This window comes from Solenopsis invicta, chromosome 5 (assembly GCF_016802725.1).
Source record: "Solenopsis invicta isolate M01_SB chromosome 5, UNIL_Sinv_3.0, whole genome shotgun sequence".
Taxonomy (NCBI): domain Eukaryota; kingdom Metazoa; phylum Arthropoda; class Insecta; order Hymenoptera; family Formicidae; genus Solenopsis; species Solenopsis invicta.
The window spans coordinates 25903991-25926209 of NC_052668.1; the positions used below are offsets into that span (position 1 = coordinate 25903991).

General features: G+C 30.6%; 2 protein-coding genes across 3 annotated transcripts in view; one reads left to right on the forward strand and one right to left on the reverse strand.

Moving 5' to 3' along the window:
* LOC105195292 overlaps nt 1–22219 on the reverse strand; it is a 264833-nt gene that overhangs the window by 103875 nt on the left and 138739 nt on the right. The window lies entirely within an intron of this gene.
* On the forward strand, nt 17551–20168 carry LOC113003080. The gene is made up of 3 exons (XM_026131007.2): nt 17551–18646; nt 18773–19311; nt 19420–20168. The coding sequence occupies exons 1-3, from the start codon at nt 17932–17934 to the stop codon at nt 19522–19524; spliced, it is 1359 nt and encodes a 452-aa protein (XP_025986792.2). The 5' UTR covers nt 17551–17931; the 3' UTR covers nt 19525–20168.

A 22219-nucleotide genomic window follows, 5' to 3' on the forward strand; every position in this document is an offset into this window, starting at 1 on the left:
AGTAGACGTAATGGTTGTAACAAAATAATTTAAACGTTTAAATTTTTACAAAGTTAAAAAAAAATAATTTTATGTAATGAAATAGTTCAACATACACACAACCATTTATAATTAAAATAAATTTTACTCTCTCAATCTTCTTAACTGGCTTATACACTATTGAACATTAAAAAAGGGAGTTTAAAAATGATCAAAATTGGGTTGAAACGGACACCTTTAATATATGTATATGCAGTTATCATGTTGACAGAGGCTATACATATTCATGAAAAAAAACTTATTTACCCAAATAATTTATTATATAATATTAGCCAATTAAAAAAATTAAAACTTATAACTATACTTAATGTATATAGTTAAATTATAAGTGACAAAAAAGTAAAGCACAGCTGACCGGAATTTGAATCCCGAACCCGTTCGTTCTCACACTAACAATAATGTGGTTGTTACTTCATGAAATTCAATTATTCCGTTATTATTCTGATCAATATCAGAATAACATATGCATATACTTTTTAATCTTCTTAATTCTCTTATATCATTAATCATTATTTCTCCTTGTTTGCATTCAAATATTTGCATTTTTAACTTAATAAATTATCTCGCTATTACTAAATAACGCATTTAATTTACTAAAACAGCGTTGTATCAAGGGCAACTTAATGGGCAATTTAATGTTGCAGAAATACGTCATACTTCATTCTATTTGAAGAATTCACAATGTGCACGCTTATTTGAGTGTTTTCTAGAAACCTAATGCTAATAAGTATCTAAATGTGAGTCGCTTCTAAAAGAACTTTTTCTTTTCTAAAGAACTACATTTTTTCTAAAATATTCTGTACCGCGTGGAGTTTCAATATAATCAATAACTGTACTTTTAAATCGCGTTAATTAGCAAGATACGAGATGATAATGGAGGAAAAGAATAATGTACGAGTGAACAATACGCCGTCTATAGAGTACAATATCGTACACTTCGTGGTTCCTGGGTGCTGGTGTTGCACGTCCGCGAAATTATTCCAAGACTACGACGATAATAAATCGTATTATTTATCTCATCGTATGTACCGTTTACATGGTATTAGTCACGAAAGAGGTTTATACTTTTTTTAATGTCTTCGCTCTTAAGAGCGACATATTCGAGTTTCTATATTTTATGAACATCGTGACGTTCCATGTACCGGCATATTACAACGTTTATCATGGGATCAGACAGTACAAGAAGTGGCCAGAGCTGATGGACAGAATCAAAGAGCTTGATCAGAAGATCAGACTGCGAACAACCATCAATGACCGGCCTGTAAAAAACTTGCAAGCGCTAGCGATTTTAACAACGTTCGCTTGGTGTCCGTTAGTTATAATCGCACACGTCTTTTATTATTACTTTACAAATCCAGAGAACATTTACGTGTCCGAAATTCTGTATTATTACATGGCGGCCCAGGCTTTAATTAGCAGTTTTGTCTTTGACGTTGTCGTCTATGTGATCTATCATAGATTCAAAACGATAAGTAAATTGATCAGACAGTTCAACGAACGAAATGAGTTGAACGAATTATTACATGATCCGCGTTGGATCGCGCTAAAGATTAGACGCATCAGAGAATTGTATACGGGTAAGTACAAATATTATTTTTTGAACTGTAATTCGAAAGAGTAAATAACACTGAGCGACGTGGTTTTGTTGTTTGAATAAAATATATCTTTTCCTACGTATTTTTACACGCTAAACATGAATTTCATAAGCAAATTGCTCTATAAAATGGTGAGGCAAAAAAGATCATTTTTGACACCTTTAACCTCGCATTTCTCATAGATCTGACGTGATAGAGCAATTTGCTCACCAGATTCGTGTTCAACGCGCAGAAATACTTAAAAAATGATAAATTTTATTCTAATAACAGAAAAGAAATTCAAAAACGGCGCCCTGTGTAATCTATATTGCTGGAGAGGTAATTTAAGAAAATCTATGAAAAAATTGCGATGTCATAAAAACATTAATTCTGTTATAAAGGTATTTGTCAACTAGTTAGCATGGTAAACGACATTTACGGCCTTTATCTCCTGCTTTGTTCGGTGAAGTACTTTGTCACGGTTGTGATTGGACTATTCACAATCTACACAGGTGATGTGGAGGAAAAGTATTCGAATATATTGACAATTAATATAGACTGGATATTGCATGTTGCACAATTTGGTTTGATGTGCTGGATTTGCACGCTCACGCGTCAAGAATCCAACAAAATTGGAAGATCTGTATATGAAATTGTATTTAATTGCAAATATGTGAATTTTGATAAGATATACGGGGCGTGGAATCAATCAAGTTTTGAGATGCGTTTGCCATTTGAAGAGTCGGACAGCAAGCAGAATTCTAGAGGAGATCACAATTACGTCGTCTTGGAAAATCTCTCGCGCAGAAACTCGGACCGCGACTATGTCAGGAAAGAAATCAATGATTTTTCCATTCAATTGCAACTGTATCGAGTGGCATTTACGGCTTGCGATTTCTTTGAAATCAACAATACTCTGTTTAGTGGTGTGAGTATATAATTTATTTACCTATAATTTATGTAAAATTAGTACTTTTTGAATTACAATGTAAATAATAGTTTTTGAATTAATTAAATGAAGCAAACTTGTTTTCCAGTTTGTCGGGACAATCATCACTTATTTAATAATCTTCATTCAATTCTATCAACCACACGAAAATAAAAACGTTGTAGAACGTGTATTGAAAAATAATTAGCTGTTAATGGATTCATAAGAGTAAAAGGTGTTCTACCGAACAATAAAAAGAAGAATGTTATATACAAAATTTTATGTAAGGATTGTAAAACGTCCTATTTTGGAGAGACTTGCCGATTACTTAAAAAAAGAATTTCTAAACATAAAAATAACATCCGAAAAGAAACAAGCAATCACTCGTTAATTTCCGAGCATAGGATGCATTACAAGCATGACTTCAATTGGGATAATGCTGAGATTCTTGATGTTAAAAGATTTTTCAGCAAAAGATTGATTTCCTTTTCATCAAACTGCAGAGCAACAGTTTAAATTTACAATCGGATACCGGATTCCTACATATTGGATATTTAGCTCTCTTAAAAAAATTTGGAGACCGAGGGGATTAACCTTCTTAGTAGAAATGTTTTAATGTTTCTGACAATGTTGCAGAAAAAAACAATGGTAGATTGAGTTATCGTTTAGGTCGATTTGCTGAGCATGTTCATTACAGTTTAGTCCTCTCAACTAACAAGTTACTGGCGCGAACTATTGTTGTACGAGCTTTATTTAAATTAATTCTTAGTTAAGCGAAATAATGTTAGTTGACAACATGCGGACTCGTTAAGATGAGTGATTCTGCGGTTGGGAGGTGAGATATTTTTAGTTCGCTTCTTAAACTCAATATTAAATGTTTAACACAGTAACCGTTAATTAATCTACTAACAAGGGAAATGGTTTACTGGTGTATCAACTATCTGAAAATAATCCTGATCTTTAGATTGGTGAATTGCCCGGCTAGGGAGCCGTATTAGAGAACTCATGTAACACTGTGCAAGAAAGAGAGGTTGATAGCTAAGGATGATTCGAAATTCAGTCGAAACGTACTTCGCTTTTGTATGTAAAGTTAATAAAATTGTTATTATTTCTACGCACTAACAACCGCAGTTACTTTTATTAAGCCATTAACAATTAATTACTTGACATTTGTGATAGTATTACATTTTGCTGTATTTTATTGTAAATATTTCTTTATTGAAAATATTTTGAGATTTAGCAGCATCAAATTCTTTACTAAGGTATTTTTTTTATGTTTTTTTATAATTTCTTTATAATCTTTTGAGTGATTTATAACACATCATTAATGTATATAAATTTGTCTTATTTTTTTAAATCAAGATAGAATTTTTACTTTCTAACTGTATTTATTAATTACTTTCTACAACTCATTCACTGTGTAATTTAAAAATTATAACACAGCAGGGACCATTAATATAAACAAGCGCAAATGGCTACGTTAAATTTGTAGATACATGTATAAGTTTGTTCTATCTATAAATATTGCTAATTGTAAAGATATTTAAATAAGAGCATATTTTAAAAAACGTTATACTGTTGTTTACACTTTTATACATTTGGTTTTAGTTTTAAAACTGAAAAAGTTTTATTTATTCTATTTAATTATTATAGAATTTATGAACAAAAAATCTATTAATTTTGATAATATGTTTTAAAACGTAAAAGTCATTTATATATACAAGATTATTCTTCTTTTGTGCTCAAATAATTTCTTTGAGATTAAAGATATCTAACTATAGCTATATCAAAGACATTAAATTTATTACAAAATAGAAGCCAAAAAAAATTACAAATTTATAATTGTAATTATTATACATAATTAAACTGTATTATTAGCAACACAAGAATTAAAGTAGAGCTGACCAGAATTTGAATCTAGGATCAATCTCGCACCTAGTATTAATAAGAAGACAGTTTCTTTATGAGATTTTATTATTCCCGTTATTATTCCAATCAATATCTAATCAACTTAATGGTCTCAAACATCTTATAGTATATGTATTATAATCATACGTATATGCTTTTTAATCTTTTAACATACATGCTTAACATTTATTAATTTTCTTAACCTTCTTATAATATTAATCAATGTCTCTCTTTATTTGCATTTGAACGTTAGCAATTTTAACTTAATAAATTATCTCACTAATTATTGCATTTAATTTACTAAAACAGCGTTGCATATATCAAGGACAACTGATATACCATGTTGTAAAAGTACGTCGTCCTTCATTCTAATTGGAAAATTCACAATGTACGCTCTTATCTAAGTGTTTCTCTTCCAGTAAAATTTCACAACATTTTTTTCAAAATATTCTGTGTCGCGAGGAGTTTCAATATCATCAGCAGTCGTAATTGTAAAACACGTCGATTAGCAAGATACAAGGTGATGGAGGAAAAAAACAATGTGCAAGTGAACAACGCGCCGTCGATAGAATACACCTTACGTCCTATAACGTACACTTCGTGGCTTCTGGGTGCTGGTGTGCCACGTCCGAGAAAATATTCTAAAGATATAATGATAATAATACGTATTGTTTATCTGATCGCGTGTACCGTTAACATGGTATTCATCACAAAAGATCTTGATACTTTTGCTAATACTTTTGAGAGCAACATATTCGACTTCATACATATCGCGAACATCGTGATATTCCATATATCGGCGTATTACAACGTTTACCATGGAATCAGACACTACGAGAAGTGGCCAGAGCTGATGGACACAATGAAGGAGCTCGATCAAAAGATCAGAAAGCAAACAACCATTAATGACCGTCCTGTAAAAAACATGGAAGCGCTAGCAATTTTAACGACGCTTGCTTGGTGTCCTTTAGCTATGATCATACAAGTCCTTTATTATTATTTTACAAATTCTGAGAGTATTAACGTAACCGCCTTTTTGATGTGCTACGTGGTAGCCCAGTCCTTAATCAATAGCTTCGTCTTTGACGTTGTAGTTTATACGCTCTATTGTAGATTGAAAACGATAAATAAATTGATCGCACAGTTGAACGAATCATTCTCTGATCCATCATGGATCACGTTAAAGATTAGACACATCAGAGAATTGTATACAGGTAAGTGCGAATATTGTATTTCGTATTGTAATTTGATACAGCAAATCTATAGTGCTGTAGATGTAATTTAAGAAAATCTATGAATAAATTGCGATCTTATAGAAACATAAATTCTTTTATGAAGGTATTTGCCACCTGGTCAGCATGGTAAACGATATTCATGGCCTTCATCTTCTGCTTTGTTCGATGAACTGTTTTGTCACGGTTGTGGATCTACTACATATAATCTATATGTGTGTTGTGGAGAAAAACTATTTGTATATAGTGATGAATAATATCGCTTGGATACTGCATGCCATGCAATTTGGTCTGATATGCTGGATTTGCACGATCACGCGTCAAGAATCCGACAAAATCGGAAGAAGTGTATATGAAATTGTATTTCATTGCAAACCTGTGAATCTTGATAAGATAAACGGGACAAAAAATCAATCAAGTTTTGAGATTTATCCCCCATTTGAAGGCTCGGGGCGCAAACAAATTTCTAGCAGTGGTCACAATCTGAATTATGGCGTCTTCGAAAATCTTTCGCGCAGAAACTTGGACAGTGACTGTGTCATGAAAGAGATCAATGATTTTTCGATTCAACTGCAACAGTCTCGAATAGCATTTACGGCTTGCGATTTTTTTGAAATAAACAATACTCTCTTCAGTAGTGTAAGTATATAATCTGTTTACATATTTAATTTACGTAAAATTAGTACCATTCTAATTGCTATGTAAGTAAAATAATTCTTGAAATAATTTAATAACGTTAATTTTTCAGTTTGTTGGGATGATCGTCACTTATCTAGTAATTTTCATTCAATTCTATCAGCAACCCGGAAAAAGAAACGTTGTAGAACGTTTATTTAAAACTGTTTGAGGTTTAGTAACGCTAAATTTTTTTGCAATGAATTAATGTTAAATTAATGTTAAATTAATATCTTGCATTAAATTTTTATAAATATGGAAATTTGATAATCAAAAGAAATAAAAGTTTTAAAATTGTTGTCAAGATTAGATATTAAAGAGTTTGTAATATTGGTTAGGAATGTTGGTAAAGAAAAAAAAACATTCTCCAATTTTTCCCGATTTTTTAGGTCACATTTTGAAACAAATTTTCTGACTGAATCCAAAAAGCATTTAATAAAAACAAAGGAGAAATATTAAATTCTTTATTAATTATAAACACAGTATTTTAAATATATGAATAATAATAATAATAAATAAACTTTTAGTCTTCAATGCATTTTTAAAACATTTAGAAAACAAAAACTTTATTTTATTTTTGAGAGAAGCACTTATCTCTTCTATTTGTATGCAAAACAAAGCTAAAACGTTATTTACAATAAATTTATTGTAATAGATAACGTGTTCCAAAAATGCATAATTTCTAAAGCGTTTTGTTAATATATTGTTATTATTTTTTATAACTTCCTTGTCAGTGATTTATGAAACAATATTAATGTACGGGAAACTTTATCTTACTTTTGCAAAGTCAAGCTTTCTTTTTAATTATATCTGTTCTTTACATACTTTTTACTACTTCTGCACTGTAAAATGCAATAGTCGTAAAAAGTATTTACAATGTTTTATTAAGTAAATATAAAAATTATATTTAATAATAAAAGAAGTATAAGTCGTAATAATAGAATACTTTGACCAGTATATGAAGACATAATACTAACAATCAAGATGACTTAATAGTAAAATAAATACATTTGAAAATATAGAATTGGTTTACAGTATTTAATTTTGGCTTAGGTTAAAATTTTCAGACTTTCTGAATTCTCTTTGATTGTCCGTAGTTTTTCCTGACTGTTACCAACTTTGTATTTTGGACGTATAGATTGAAATAGAAAGAAAGCGAAGCAGTAGCTTGAAGGGCGGTAAATACAAATCAAACTTGTTAATTAAAGAGCTATAATAATACAAATTAATAATACAATAATTTAAGGTAAAAAGTAAAAGTTATAATGAAATATTTCAACATTCTCTTTAAATCACTTTCTATCTGTTTGCACAATCTTTTAAACAAAGAAGCGTTCTTATGTGAAACGATACTAAATTACTCAATAAAAACTAATATAAAATTATGAATAAGTAACTATTAAACTAATTGTTAACAAAAATGCAATTTTAGAATAAGCAATAGTCGAACATATAGTCTAAACACCCGTTTAACATTTTTTTTAATTGTAACCACTTACAAAAATTTAAACAAATATTTCAAAAATTTTAACTTAAATGTAGCAAAGAAATTTCGTATGTGATTAAAAATATCGAATAGTGAACTCTACTATGCTGATCTTAAACTTGACACATGTTAGAATAATGACGGTAAGTTTCTTTCAGGAGATTATAGCTGTCACTTGTTAAAAGATACTATTAAATAACATTAATAATATAAATTTAGCTATAAACCTTTAACTTTCATTAAAGTGGATATTCATATTTTCCCAGTAATTAATCTCGTAATTATTCTACTGCCCATGTAATTATATCGATCAATAATTATCTAACGGTCATATACATTTTACAATACGTATAATAATTATATCTACGTTAAGTATATACATAAATATATATGTGCGTACGTGTAAGTATGTATGCATATATGTATGCATATATACGTACAAACTTTTCTAATTGTCTTAATCATATCATACCATAGAATATTATCTCTCTTTAATTACATATGTACGTTTATATTTCTAACTTAATAAATAGTTTCAGTACATGAATTTAATTCACAACTGCGTTATACTTATCATCAGCAGCTAGTATGCAATTTAATGTTGTAGAAGTTCGTCGGTCTTCATTGTACTTGTAAAATTCACGATGTAAGCAGTTAAGTTACCAAAGTATTTCGCTTTCGGAAATACACAATTTCTTTTCAAAAATATTTGCTACGGAGCTTTAGTATAATCAACAGTCGTACTTGTAAAACGTATCAATTAACAATATACGAGGTAATAATGGAGGACAAGAACAACGTAGGAGTGAACAACACGTCGTCGCTAAAATACACCTTACGTCCAATAACGTACACTTCGTGGCTCCTGGGAGTTGGTGTTGCACGTCCGCGAAATTAATCCAAGGTTATGACAATAATAAAACAAATTGTCCATCTGATCGCGTGTACCACTCACGCAGTAATAATCGCGAGTAATCTTTTTACTTATGGTAGTGTTTTGGTAGTTTCTTAACATTTTTTAATTTTTTCAACCTTCTTATATCATTAATCACTATCTCTCTTTATTTGCATTTGAACGTTTGCAGTTCTAACTTAATGAATTATCTCACTAATTAATGCGTTTAATTTACTAAAACACATTACATTTGTAAAAACGCGTTACATTTATCAAGGACAACTGATACAACATGTTGTGAAAGTACGTCGTTCTTCATTCTAATTGAAAAATTCACGATGTACGGACTTACCTAAGTGCTTCCTTTCCAGTAAAACTTCACTACATTATTTTCAAAAGATTCTGTGTCGCGTGGAGTTTCAATATAAACAACAATTGTACTTGTAAAACGCGTCGATTAGCAAGATACAAGATAATAATGGAGGAAAAAAACAATGTGCGAGTGAACAACACGCCGTCGATAGAATACACTTTACGTCCTATAACGTACACTTCGTGGCTTCTGGGTGCTGGTGTTGCGCGTCCAAGAAAATATTCCAAAGATATAATGATAATAATACGTATTGTTCATCTGATCGCGTGTACTGCTAACATGGTATACGTCGCGAAGGAATATTCTAATTTAGGTAGCGTCTTCTCTCTCGAGAACGATATATTCGATTTCATACACATCATGAATATCGTGATATTTCACGTATCGGCGTATTACAACATTTACCATGGGATCAGACACTACGAGAAGTGGCCAGAGCTGATGGACAGAATAAAGGAACTTGATCAGAAGTTCAAAAGGCAAATAACTATCAATGACCGACCTGTAAGAAACATGGAAGCTCTAGCGATTTTAACAACGTTTATTTGGTGTCCTTTAGCTCTGATCATACACGTTCTTTATTATTACTTTACAAATCCTAAGAATATTAACGTGTCCTCTTTTTTGCTAAGCTACGTAATAGCCCAGTCCTTAATCAATAGCTTTGTCTTTGACGTTGTAGTTTATACGCTCTATTATAGATTGAAAACGATAAATAAATTGATCGCACAGTTGAACGAATCATCATCTGATCCATCATGGGTCACGTTGAAAATAAGATGCATCAGAGAATTATATACGGGTAAGTACCAATGTTGTATTTTGTACTGTAACTCAATAGAGTAAATCTATATTGCTGCAGAAGTAATTTAAGAAAGTCTAATATGAAGAAATTGCGATCCTATGGAAACATAAATTCTCTTATGTAGGTATTTGCCACGTGATCAGCATGGTAAACGATTTATACGGCCTTTATCTTCTGCTGTGTTCGATGAATTGTTTTGTCATGGTTGTGGCTGTACTAAACATAATCTATATATGTATTGTGGAAAAAAACTATCCGTATATACTGATAAATAACATCATTTGGATATTGCATGTCATGCAATTTGGTCTAATGTGTTGGATTTGCACGCTTGCGCGTCAAGAATCCGCCAAGATTGGAAGATCTGTATATGAAGTTGTATTTAATTGCAAACCTGTGAATCTTGGTAAACTAAACGGGACGAGAAATCAATCAAGTTTAGAGACTTATCCCTTATTTGAAGGCTCGGGCCGCAAACAAATTTCTAGCAGTGGTCACAATGTGAATTACATCGCCTCAGAAAATTTTTCGCGCAGAAACTTGGACCGTGACTGTGTCATGAAAGAGATCAATGATTTTTCAATTCAACTGCAACATTCTCAAGTAGCATTTACGGCTTGCGATTTTTTTGAAATAAACAATGCTTTGTTCAGTGGTGTGAGTATATCATTTATTTACATGCTTAATTTACGTAAAAATAGTATCTTTTTAATTGCTATGTAGGTAAAATGGTTCTTAAAGTAATTAATTAAAATTAATTTTTCAGTTTGTTGGGATGATCATCACTTATCTAGTAATTTCCATTCAATTCTATCAACGACCCGAAAAAAGAAGCGTAGTAGAACGTTTATTTAAAATATTTTGAGTTTCAGTAACGCTACAACATTTTACATTAAATTTGTATTGATGTAAGAATACTAATTTTTCTAAATATTAAAATTTGATAATCAAAAGAAATAAATGTTTAAAAATTGTTGTACAAATTTGATAATAAAACATTTGTAATTTTTTCAGGGCTGTTAGCAGAAGAAGAAGAAACATTCCACAATTTTTTCCGATTTTTCAGATTACATTTTGAAAAAATTTTTTGACTGAATCCAAAGATCATTTAATGAAAGCAAAGAAGATATATTAAATTGTTTATTAATTACAAAATGCAATTATTTTTAATATATGAATAACAATAATATAAAATAAACTTTTAGTTGTGGTCTTAATGCATTTTAAAAACATTAATACGACAAAAAAGTATTTTTATTTTTGAGAGGAGCACTTATCTATTCCATTAGTATGCAAAGTAAAACTAAAACGTTATTTACAATAAATTTATTTATAATAGATAACGGGTTTCAAAAATGCATAATTAATAAGCATTTTGTAAATATTTTGTTATAATTTTTTTATAACTTTGTTGTCAGTAATTTATGAAACAGCATTAATGTACATGAAACTACATCTTACATTTACAAAGTCAAGATATGGCTTTTTTTTAATTATATCTGTTATTTACTTTCTACAATTTGTTTACTGTAAAATTAAAAAATCGTGAAAAGTATTTACATTGTTTCCTAAAAAAATTTTTAAAAATAAACTTAATAATTTAAAAAAGTATAAATAAAGAACTTTGTCCAATGTGCGAAGACGTAACACTAACAATTGAGATGTCTTAACATTACAAAAATTACATTTAAAAATATAGAATTGGTTTACAGTGATTTAATTTTACCTAATATTAAAATTTTTAGACTTTTTCAATATTCTCTGATTGTCACTGGTTTTTCCTGACTGATACCAACTCTGTATCTTTGACGTATAGATTGAAACAGAAAGAAAACAAAGCAATAGCACAAAGAGCGGTAAATACAAATCAAATTTGGTAATTAAAGAACTGTAATAAATTAGTATCAAAATAATTTAAAATAAAAAGTGAAAATTATAATGGAATCCGGCATTCCCTTTAAATCATTTTCTGTTTGTTTTAACAAGATTTTAAATAAAGAAGCATTTTAATATGAGACGGTACTAAATTATTCAATAAAAACTAATATAAAATTATTAATATGCAACTATTAAACTAATTATTAACAAAAATGCAATGCAAAGAATAATCAAATATATATTCTAAAAACACGTTTTGCCTTTTCTTTTTAACTGTAAAAGTATCACTGACAAAAATTTGAAAAATTATATTGAAAATATTAAACTTAAATGTAGGAAAGAAATTTTGTATATGAGTAAAAATATCGAATAGTGAACCCTTTGCCGACTTTGAACTTGACATATGTTGTTAAAATAATGACTTTCAGTTTCTTTCAAGATATTATAACTGTCACTTTGTATATGTTAAAAGTTATTATTAAATGATATTAATAATATAAATATACATTTAGCTGTAAAACTTTAACTTTAATTAAAATGGATATTTTATTGTATTTATCTAGTAATTACTTTTATAATTATTCTCATTACTCCTCTAATTATACCGATCAATACTTATCTAACGTCCGTTCTACAATATGTATTATAATTGTACCTACGATGTGTACATACATAAATATGTATATATGTACGTATGTGTAAGTATGTATGTATGTACGTATGTATATGTAGGAACAAACATTTTAATCTCTTTAATCATCTTATACCATAAACTATTAGCAACTCTTTACTTCTATTTGTACATTGTATATTTCTAACTTAACAAATGATCTCAGTAAATACCTTTATTTTATAACAACAACTGCGTTATATTTATCAAGAGCAGTTAGTATGCAATTTTATGTTGCAGAACGTTACGTCGTTACGTCGTTTTCAGTCTACTTGAAAAATTTCTGATATACACGGTGATCAGAGTGTTTTGCTTTCGGAGCAACTTCACAATTTCTTTTCCAAAATATTCACGTAAAGTTTTAATATAATCAACAGTAGTACTTATCGAAACGTATCAATTAACAAGATACGAGGTGATAATGGAGGACAAGAACAACGTCCGAAGTGAACAACACGTCGTCAATAGAATATATCTTACGTCCAATAACCTACACTTCGTGGCTCCTGGGTGCTGGTGTTGCACGTCCGCGAAATTGTTCCAAGGCTATGACAATAATAAAACAAATTGTCTATCTGATCGCGTGTACCACTAACGCGGTATTAATCACGAGTCATCTTTTTACTTATGGTAGTGTTTTCATTCTTGAGACCAACATATTCGAGTTTGTATACATTTTGTACGTCGTGACGTTCCACGTATCAGCGTATTACAACGTTTATCATGGAATCAGACAGTACGAGAAGTGGCCAGAACTGATGCACAAAATGAAGGAACTCGACGAGAAGACCAGGTGGCAAACATCAGTTAATGATCAGCCTGTAAAAAACGCGGTAGCGCTAGCAATTCTAACGACGTTTGCTTGGTATCCTTTAGCTTTGATCATGCACGTTCTTTATTATTACTTTACAAATACAGAGTATAGTTACTTGACCGTCTTTCTGTACTTCCACATATTAGCTCAGTCCTTGATCAACAGCTTCGTTTTCGACGTTGTCGTCTATGTGCTCTGTTATAGATTTAAAACGATAAATAAATTGATCGAACAGTTGAATAAGCGAAATGAGTTTGATGAATCATTATTTGATTCGCCATGGATCGCGCTAAAGGTTAGACACATCAGAGAAATGTATACGAGTAAGTGCAAATATTACAATTTGTATTTGTTAATTACTTTCTACAACTTATTTATTGTAAAATTTAAAAATGATAAAACAGCAGGTACGATTAATATAAAAAAAGCGCAAATTACTACATTAAATTGTACTCTCTAAAATCTTTGGAGTCGAATCCCGCTCTAAAAGTGTGAAAATCCTGTCAGTCTTGATAAAGAGTGGCAGGATTTTCACACTTTTAGAGTGGAATTCCACTCTTTTAGATGAAATTCCACTCTAAAAAATTTAGAGAGTAGATGCATGTATAAGTTTGTTCTATCAATAAGTATTGCTAGTGAAGCTTGATATATAAATAAAATATAAATAAAATCTATTTTAAAAGATTTTTTTACTATTGTTTACATTTTTGTACTTTTGGTCTTACAATTAGTTTTTTTTACTAAAAAAGTTGTTTTATTTATTTTATTTAATTATTACACAGTTTATAAACAGGAAATCTATTAATTTTGGTAATATGTTTTAATCATTTATATATACAAGATTATTCTTCTTTTTCATTTAAATAATTGCTTGCAAAAATAACTATAGCTGTTTCAAAAACATTAAATTTATTATATGATACAAACCAGTTAAAAAAATGAAAAAAACTTATAATTAAAATTATTATACATAATTAAACTGTATTATTAGCGACAGAAAAGTTAAAGCAGGGGTGACAAGAATTTGAATCTAGGATCAATCTCATACTTAGCATTAATAATAAGGATTAGTTTCACAACCTTCGGTTAACTTAATCAACTAAATTTTATATGAAAATTAATAAATTGCATTTGTGGTTAAGTAAAATTGACCTGAAATAATCAATCACGGTTAACATTTATCGGTCAATTAAATTAACCAGAAGTTGTAAAACTGGCGGTGAGATTGTTACTTTGAGTTCTTATTACTCCTGTAATTATTCTGATCAATACTTAATCCATGTAATGGCTCTAAATATCCTGTAATATGTGTACTATAATTATATATATGTATATACATGAATATATGTTTGTATGCGTATGTATACATTTTTTAATCTTTTAATATTTTTAATTCTTTTTTAATCTTCATAACCATCTCATATCATTAATCATTGTTTTTCTTTCTTTGCATTATACGTTTGCATTTCTAACCTAATAAATGGTTTCAGTAAACGCATTTAATTGCATACTACCTACTATAACTGCGTTATATTTATAAAGAGCAGGTAGTATGCAATTTAATGTTGCCGAAGTATGTCGTTCGTCATTCTACTTGGAAAATTCACGATGTACGCGCTTATCTGAGTGTTTCGCCTCCAGTAAAACTTCACTACATTTTCACCAAAATATTTTGTATCACAAGGAGCTTCAATATAATCAACAATCGTACTCGTAAAACGCGTTGATTAGCAAGATACGGGGTCATAATGGAGGACAAGAACAATGTGCGTGTGAACACAATGTCGATAGAATACACCCTACGTCGAATAACATACACTTCGTGGCTCTTGGGAGCTGGAGTTGCACGTCCAAGAAATTATTCCAAGGTTGTAACGATTATAAAACGTATTGTTTATTTAATCGCGTGTACCGCCAACGTAGCATTTACCGCAAAAAAACTTTTTACTTTTGGCAATGTCTTCGCACTTGAAAGCGACATATTCGAGTTTATATATATCATTAACATCGTGACGTTCCACGTGTCAGCGTATTACAACGTTTATCATGGTATCAGGCATTACGAAAAATGGCCAGAGCTAATAGACGGAATGAAGGAGCTTGATCAGAAGATCAGAAGACAAACAACCATCAATGACCGTCCTGTAAAAATCATGGAAGCGCTAGCGCTTTTAACGACATTCGCTTGGTGTCCTTTTTACCTGACTGCGCAAGTCATGTATTATTACTTTACAAATCCAAAGAATATTAACGCGGCTGACTTTTTAATCAACTTCATGGTAGCCCAGTCCTGGATTAACAGTTTTGTCTTTGACGTTGTCGTCTATGTGCTTTATTGTAGATTCAAAACAATAAATAAATTGATCGGACAATTGAACAAATCACTATCCGATCCGTCATGGATCGCGCTAAAGATTAGAAGCATCAGAGAATTGTATACGGGTAAGTGCAAATATTTTATTTTGTACTGTAATTCGATAGAGTAAAATCGATAGAAGAAAATCGATAAAGAAATTGCTATGACATGGAGACATAAATTCTGTTATAAAGGTATTTGTCACCTGGTCAGCATGATAAATGATATTTACGGACTCCATCTTCTACTTTGTTCGGTGAACTGCTTTGTCACGATTGTGTCTATACTATTCACAATCTACTCCAGTGTTGTGGAAAAAAACTCCACGTATATATTGTTAAATAATATCATTTGGATACTGAATGCCACGCAATTTGGTCTAATGTGCTGGATTTGCACGCTTACACGTCAAGAATCCGACAAGATCGGAAAATCTGTATATGAAATTGTATTTAATTGCAAACCCGTAAATCTTAGTAAGCTAAACGTGGCAAGGAATCAATCAAGTTTTGAGATGAATCTGCCATTTGAAAACCTGGACAGCAAACAAAAATATAGCAGCAGTTGCAATCTGAATTACGTCGTCTTGGAGAGTCTCTCGCGCAACAATTTAGAACGCGACTGTGTCAGAAACGAGATCAATGATTTTTCAATTCAACTGCAACTGTATCGAGTGGCATTTACGGCTTGCGATTTCTTTGAAATGAACAATGCTCTCTTCAGCGGTGTAAGTATATAATCTATTTACGTACTTAATTTACGTAAAATTAGTAACTTTTGAATGACAATGTATATAATAGTTCTTGTGGTAATTAAATAAAGTAAACTAATTTTTCAGTTTGTTGGGATGATCATCACTTATTTAATAATTTTCATTCAATTTTATCAACGACCCGAAAATCTGGACAAAAACGTAGTAGAACATTTATCAAAAATATTTTGAGATTTAGTAGCGCCAAATCGCATAAACACAAGCAATCAAGATACTTTGACGGTAAATAAAACATAAATAAATTTTGAATATTGTTTATTTACAGTAATTTAATTTTATCTTAAGTTCAGAAATTTTCTGATTTTTTGTCTTTTCTGTGGTTTTCCGATTTTCCCAACCACTAACAACCCTGTACTATTGACAATTTAGTTAAGACAAAACAAATAGCAAAGAAGTAACATGAAATGCGGTAAATATAAATCGAATTCAGTAATTAGAGCGCAGTAATAAATTAATAACAAAATAATTTAACAATAAAAAGTAATAGATAGAATGGAATGTTTCGGTTTTCTCTTTAAGCCATTTTCAATACGTTTTCACTAGATTTTATGCAGATAAGCGCTTTAATGAATATCCTGACATAATGCCAAGCTACTCAATAAAAAATAATATAAAATTATCAATATGCAACTGTTAATATAATTATTAACAAGAATGCAATTTTATAATAAGGAATAATTGAATATATAATGTAAAAATCCTTTTTTAAATTATTTAACTATTAAATACCTACGACTTGTAAGAATTTGACAAAATATAAAAAGATATTAAATGTATCAATAAGATAGTAAATGTATCAAAGAAATTTTATATGTGGATAAATCACGAATAGTACCCTATTCCACTGACATTTGACATACATATGTCGTTAAGATCATGACTTACAGATTTTCAGACGATTTTAGCTGTCACATGTCCTTCGATAAAAATTACTATTAAATCAAATTAATAACATACATGTACATTTAGCCTTAAAACTTTAATTTTAATTAACATGAATATTTTATAGCATTTACATTTAAGTAATTATCCCCCGTAATTATTCCGATCAATACTTAATCTAACGGTCATAATCAATCTATAATAGAATATGTATTATAATTATACCTACTTTATGTATATACATAAATATATATGTACGTATGTGTACGTGACTATGTATGTAAGTATGTGTGTATATGAACGTAGAATATTTTTAATCTTATTAATTGTCTAATACCATAAGCTATTATCTCTCTCTCTCATTATACGTTTGGACAATTATATTTCTAATTTAATAGATGGTCTTAGCTAATAAATTTAATTTACAACTGCGTTATACTTATCAAGATCAGCTAGTATGCTATTTGATGTCGCAGAAGTACATCATTGTCAGTCTACTTAAAAAATTCATGAGGTACGCACTGTTCTGTTTTTGAAAAAATTTTACAATATTTTTTTCCAAAATATTTTGTATCACGTGGAGCTTCAGTATAATCAACAGTCGTACTTGTGAAACGCATCGACTAACAAGATACGAGACAATAATGGAAGAAAAAAACAATGTGCTTGTGAACAGTACGCCGTCGATAGAATACACCTTACGTCCAATAACGTACATTTCGTGGCTCCTGGGTGCTGGTGTTGCACGTCCGCGAAATTATTCCAAGGCAATAACGATAATAAAACAAATTGTCTATCTGATCGTGTGTATCACTAACATGGTAATAGTCGGGAGAGATGTTTTTATTTATGGTAGTGTTTTCGCCCTTGAGAGCAACATATTCGAGTTTGTATACTTTTTGAACATCGTGACGTTCCATGTATCAGCGTATTACAATGTTTGTCACGGAATCAGACAGTACGAAAAGTGGCCAGAATTGATGGACAAAATAAATGAACTTGATCAGAAGATCAGAAGGCAAACACCTATTAATGACCAGCCTATAAAAAACGTGGAAGCGCTAGCGATTCTAACGACGTTCGCTTGGTTCCCTTTAACCACGATCGTATATTTTCTTTATTATTACTTTACAAATCCAGAGTATATTTACGTGTTCACCGTTTTGTACATCTACATAGTAACTCAGTCCTTGATCAACAGTTTCGTTTTCGACGTTGTCGTCTATGTGCTCTATTATAGATTTAAAACGGTAAATAAATTGATCAGACACTTAAATGAACAAAATAATTTGAATGAATCACTATTTGATCCGTCACTGATCGCGCTAAAGATTAGACGCATCAGAGAAATTTATACGGGTAAGTGCAAATATCATAATTTGTAGTGTAATTTGATAGTACCGAAATCTATATTGCTAAAGACGTAATTTATGGAAATTTATGAAGATATTGCAATAACATCGAAATATAAATTCCATTATATAGGTATTTGTCACCTGATCAGCACGGTAAACGATATTTACAGAGTTCATCTCCTCCTTTGTTCAGTGAACTGCTTCATTACGATTGTGACTCTGCTTTTCACAACCTACTTGAACGTTGTGGAGAAAAATTATACATATATATTGTTAAATAATATTATTGTGATGCTGTGTGCCACGCAATTTGGTCTGATGTGCTGGATTTGCACATTGACGCGTCAAGAATCCGACGAGATCGGAAGATCTGTACATGAAATAGTATTTTATTGCAAACCTGTAAATCGTGATAAGTTAAATGGGGCGGGAAATCATTTCGATTTAGAGATACGTCAGTCATTTGAAAACTTGGACAGCGAGCAAAATTTTAATAGAAGCTGCAATCACAATCTGAATTACCTCGTATTAGAAAATTTCTTGCGCAGGTACTTGGACCGCGACTGTATCAGGAACGAGATCAATGATTTTTCGATTCAACTGCAACAGTATCGAGTGGCATTTTCGGCTTGCAATTTCTTTGAAGTGAACAATGCTCTCTTCAGTGGTGTGAGTATATAATCTGTTTATATACTTAAACTTAAAATTAGTATCTTTTGAATTACAATGTTAATAATCATTCTTAAAGTATTTAAATAAAATAAATTAATTTTTCAGTTTGTCGGGATGATCATCACTTATTCAATAATCTTCATTCAATTCTATCAACGACCCGAAAATCTAGATACAAACCTAGTAGATCATTTAATTAAAATATTTTGAGATTCTGGATTGTCAAATCTTGTTGTGTTAAACTCGCATATTGACGCTAATTGTTATTCTTTAAATATTCAAGTTTCATAATTAAAAGGTATAAATCATATTAAATAGAGAACCATTAAATAGATAGTCGATCCATATTTAAAAGCACAAATATTCATGGAATAGCTTTATAAGTTTATAGTTAGATTTTAGTGTTGCTACGTATTATGGGATTTTACATTTTTAAGTTCATAAAACTTCACGCCAAAGAACTTTTTATTCTTAAAACACATTTTCAAGTTAAAATATCACAATATTAAATTGAACATCAATTAATAATACTGATGCTAACAAGCATCTAAGTGTGGGAGAAAACCTTTTCTCTCCATAAGTAACTGTAAAAAAAATATTGCAAAAAATAACATTTAGACCAAGGATCGAACCTAAGATCTCCCTACTTTCTGGGGTGAATATCTAATCAACTAACCACTAAACGCTAAAAGAAATAAATCTTATAAAATTGTTGTCAAGATTTGATAATAAAATAGTGTAACTATTAGGACTCTTTGATTAAAACAAAAAAAAGTAGTAATATTCATCCCACAAAACGTGGCAAACAAAATACACCGATAATTAGAGCGCAGTAAGAAATTAAGAACAAAATAGTCTAATAATAATTTAATTGGATATCGGCTTTATAGTATTTTTTTCATTCTTACTGACTTTATTATGCATTAATGTACAGAGTATATCATTTCGTAAGAGAAACTATAAGTTGATAGGGTTTTCTATAAGGAGAAAAATGTGGAAAACAGTTGTTAATTCATGTAAAAAATTTTAGTAGATATAAAATTTAAAACAAAATAATTTAAACATTTATTGTAAATTTTTGCAAAGTTCAAAAAATTAACTCATAATGAAATAATACAACATATATATATGTATGTATGGTTACGTATGTACGTCTGGATATATGAAAGTATGTATATGTACAATCGTGAGCTAAAAGGTTGCAACACATTTTCTTTGATGGTTTTTGGAATGTAGACTTGCTCATCAAACGGCGAACGTCATTGGTTCTTACCCGTGGATTCAACCAATTAAGCATCGAACCATCTAACCGTGGAAGAAAATGTGTTGCAACATTTTAGCTTACGACTGTATGTACAAACTTTTTTAATCTTTTTAATCATCATACGCCATAGACTATTATCTCTATTTACTTGTGCGTTTGCACGTTTATATATCTAACTTAATAAATGGTCTCAGCTAATGCATATAATTTACAACTGCGTTATACTTATCAAAAGCAGCTAGTATGCAATTTAATACTGCAGAAGCACGTTGTTCTTCATTCTACCTGAAAAGTTCATGATGTACGCGCTCATCAGATCGTTTTGCTTTCAAAAAAGCTTTAAAATTTATTTTCCAAAGTAATCTGTATCATGTGGAGTACAATCAACAGTCGGACTTGTGAAACGCATTGACTAACAAGATACGAGACGATAATGGAAGAAAAAAACAATGTGCTTGTGAACAGTACGCCGTCGATAGAATACATCTTACGTCCAATAACGTATATTTCGTGGCTCCTGGGTACTGGTGTTGCACGTCCGCGAAATTATTCCAAGGCAATAACGATAATAAAACAAATTGTTTATCTGATCGTGTGTACCACTAACGTGGTAATAGTCGCGAGAAAGTTTTTTATTTATGATAGCGTTTCAACTTTTGAGAACAACATATTCAAGTTTGTATATTTTTTGAACATCGTAACGTTCCACGTATCAGCGTATTACAATGTTTGTCACGGAATCCGACAGTACGAAAAGTGGCCAGAATTGATGGACAAAATAAATGAACTTGATCAGAAGATCAGAAGGCAAACACCTATTAATGACCAGCCTATAAAAAACGTGGAAGCGTTAGCGATTCTAACGACGTTTGCTTGGTGGCCTTTAACCACGACCATATATTTTCTTTATTATTACTTTACAAAGCCAGAGTATATTTACGTGTCCGCCTTTCTGTACCACTACATGGCTACACAGTCCTTTATCAACAGCTTTGTTTTTGACATTGTCGTCTATGTGCTGTATTATAGATTTAAAACGGTAAATAAATTGATCAGACAATTGAATGAGCGAAATAAGTTGAACGAATCATTATTTGATCCGTCATGGATCGCGCTAAAGATTAGATGCATTAGAGAAGTGTATACTGGTAAGTGCAAATATTACAATTTGTGCTGTAATTTGATGGTAAATCTATATTGTTAGAGACGTAATTTAAAAAAAATTTATAAATAAAAATCACGATAAAATCGAGATGTTAATTCTATTATGTAGGTATTTGTCACGTGGTCAGCATGGTAAACGATATTTACAGAGTTCATCTCCTCCTTTATTCAGTGGACTGCTTCATCACGATTGTGACTATGCTTTTCCAAATCTATTTGAACATTGTGGAGAAAAATTATACATATATATTGTTAAATAATATCACTGTGATGCTGTGTGCCACGCAATTTGGTCTGATGTGCTGGATTTGTACGTTGACGCGTCAAGAATCCGACGAGATCGGAAGATCTGTACATGAAATAGTATTTTATTGCAAACCTGTAAATCGTGATAAGTTAAATGGGGCGAGAAATCATTTAGATTTAGAGATACGTCAGCCATTTGAAAACTTGGACAGCGAGCAAAATTTTAATAGA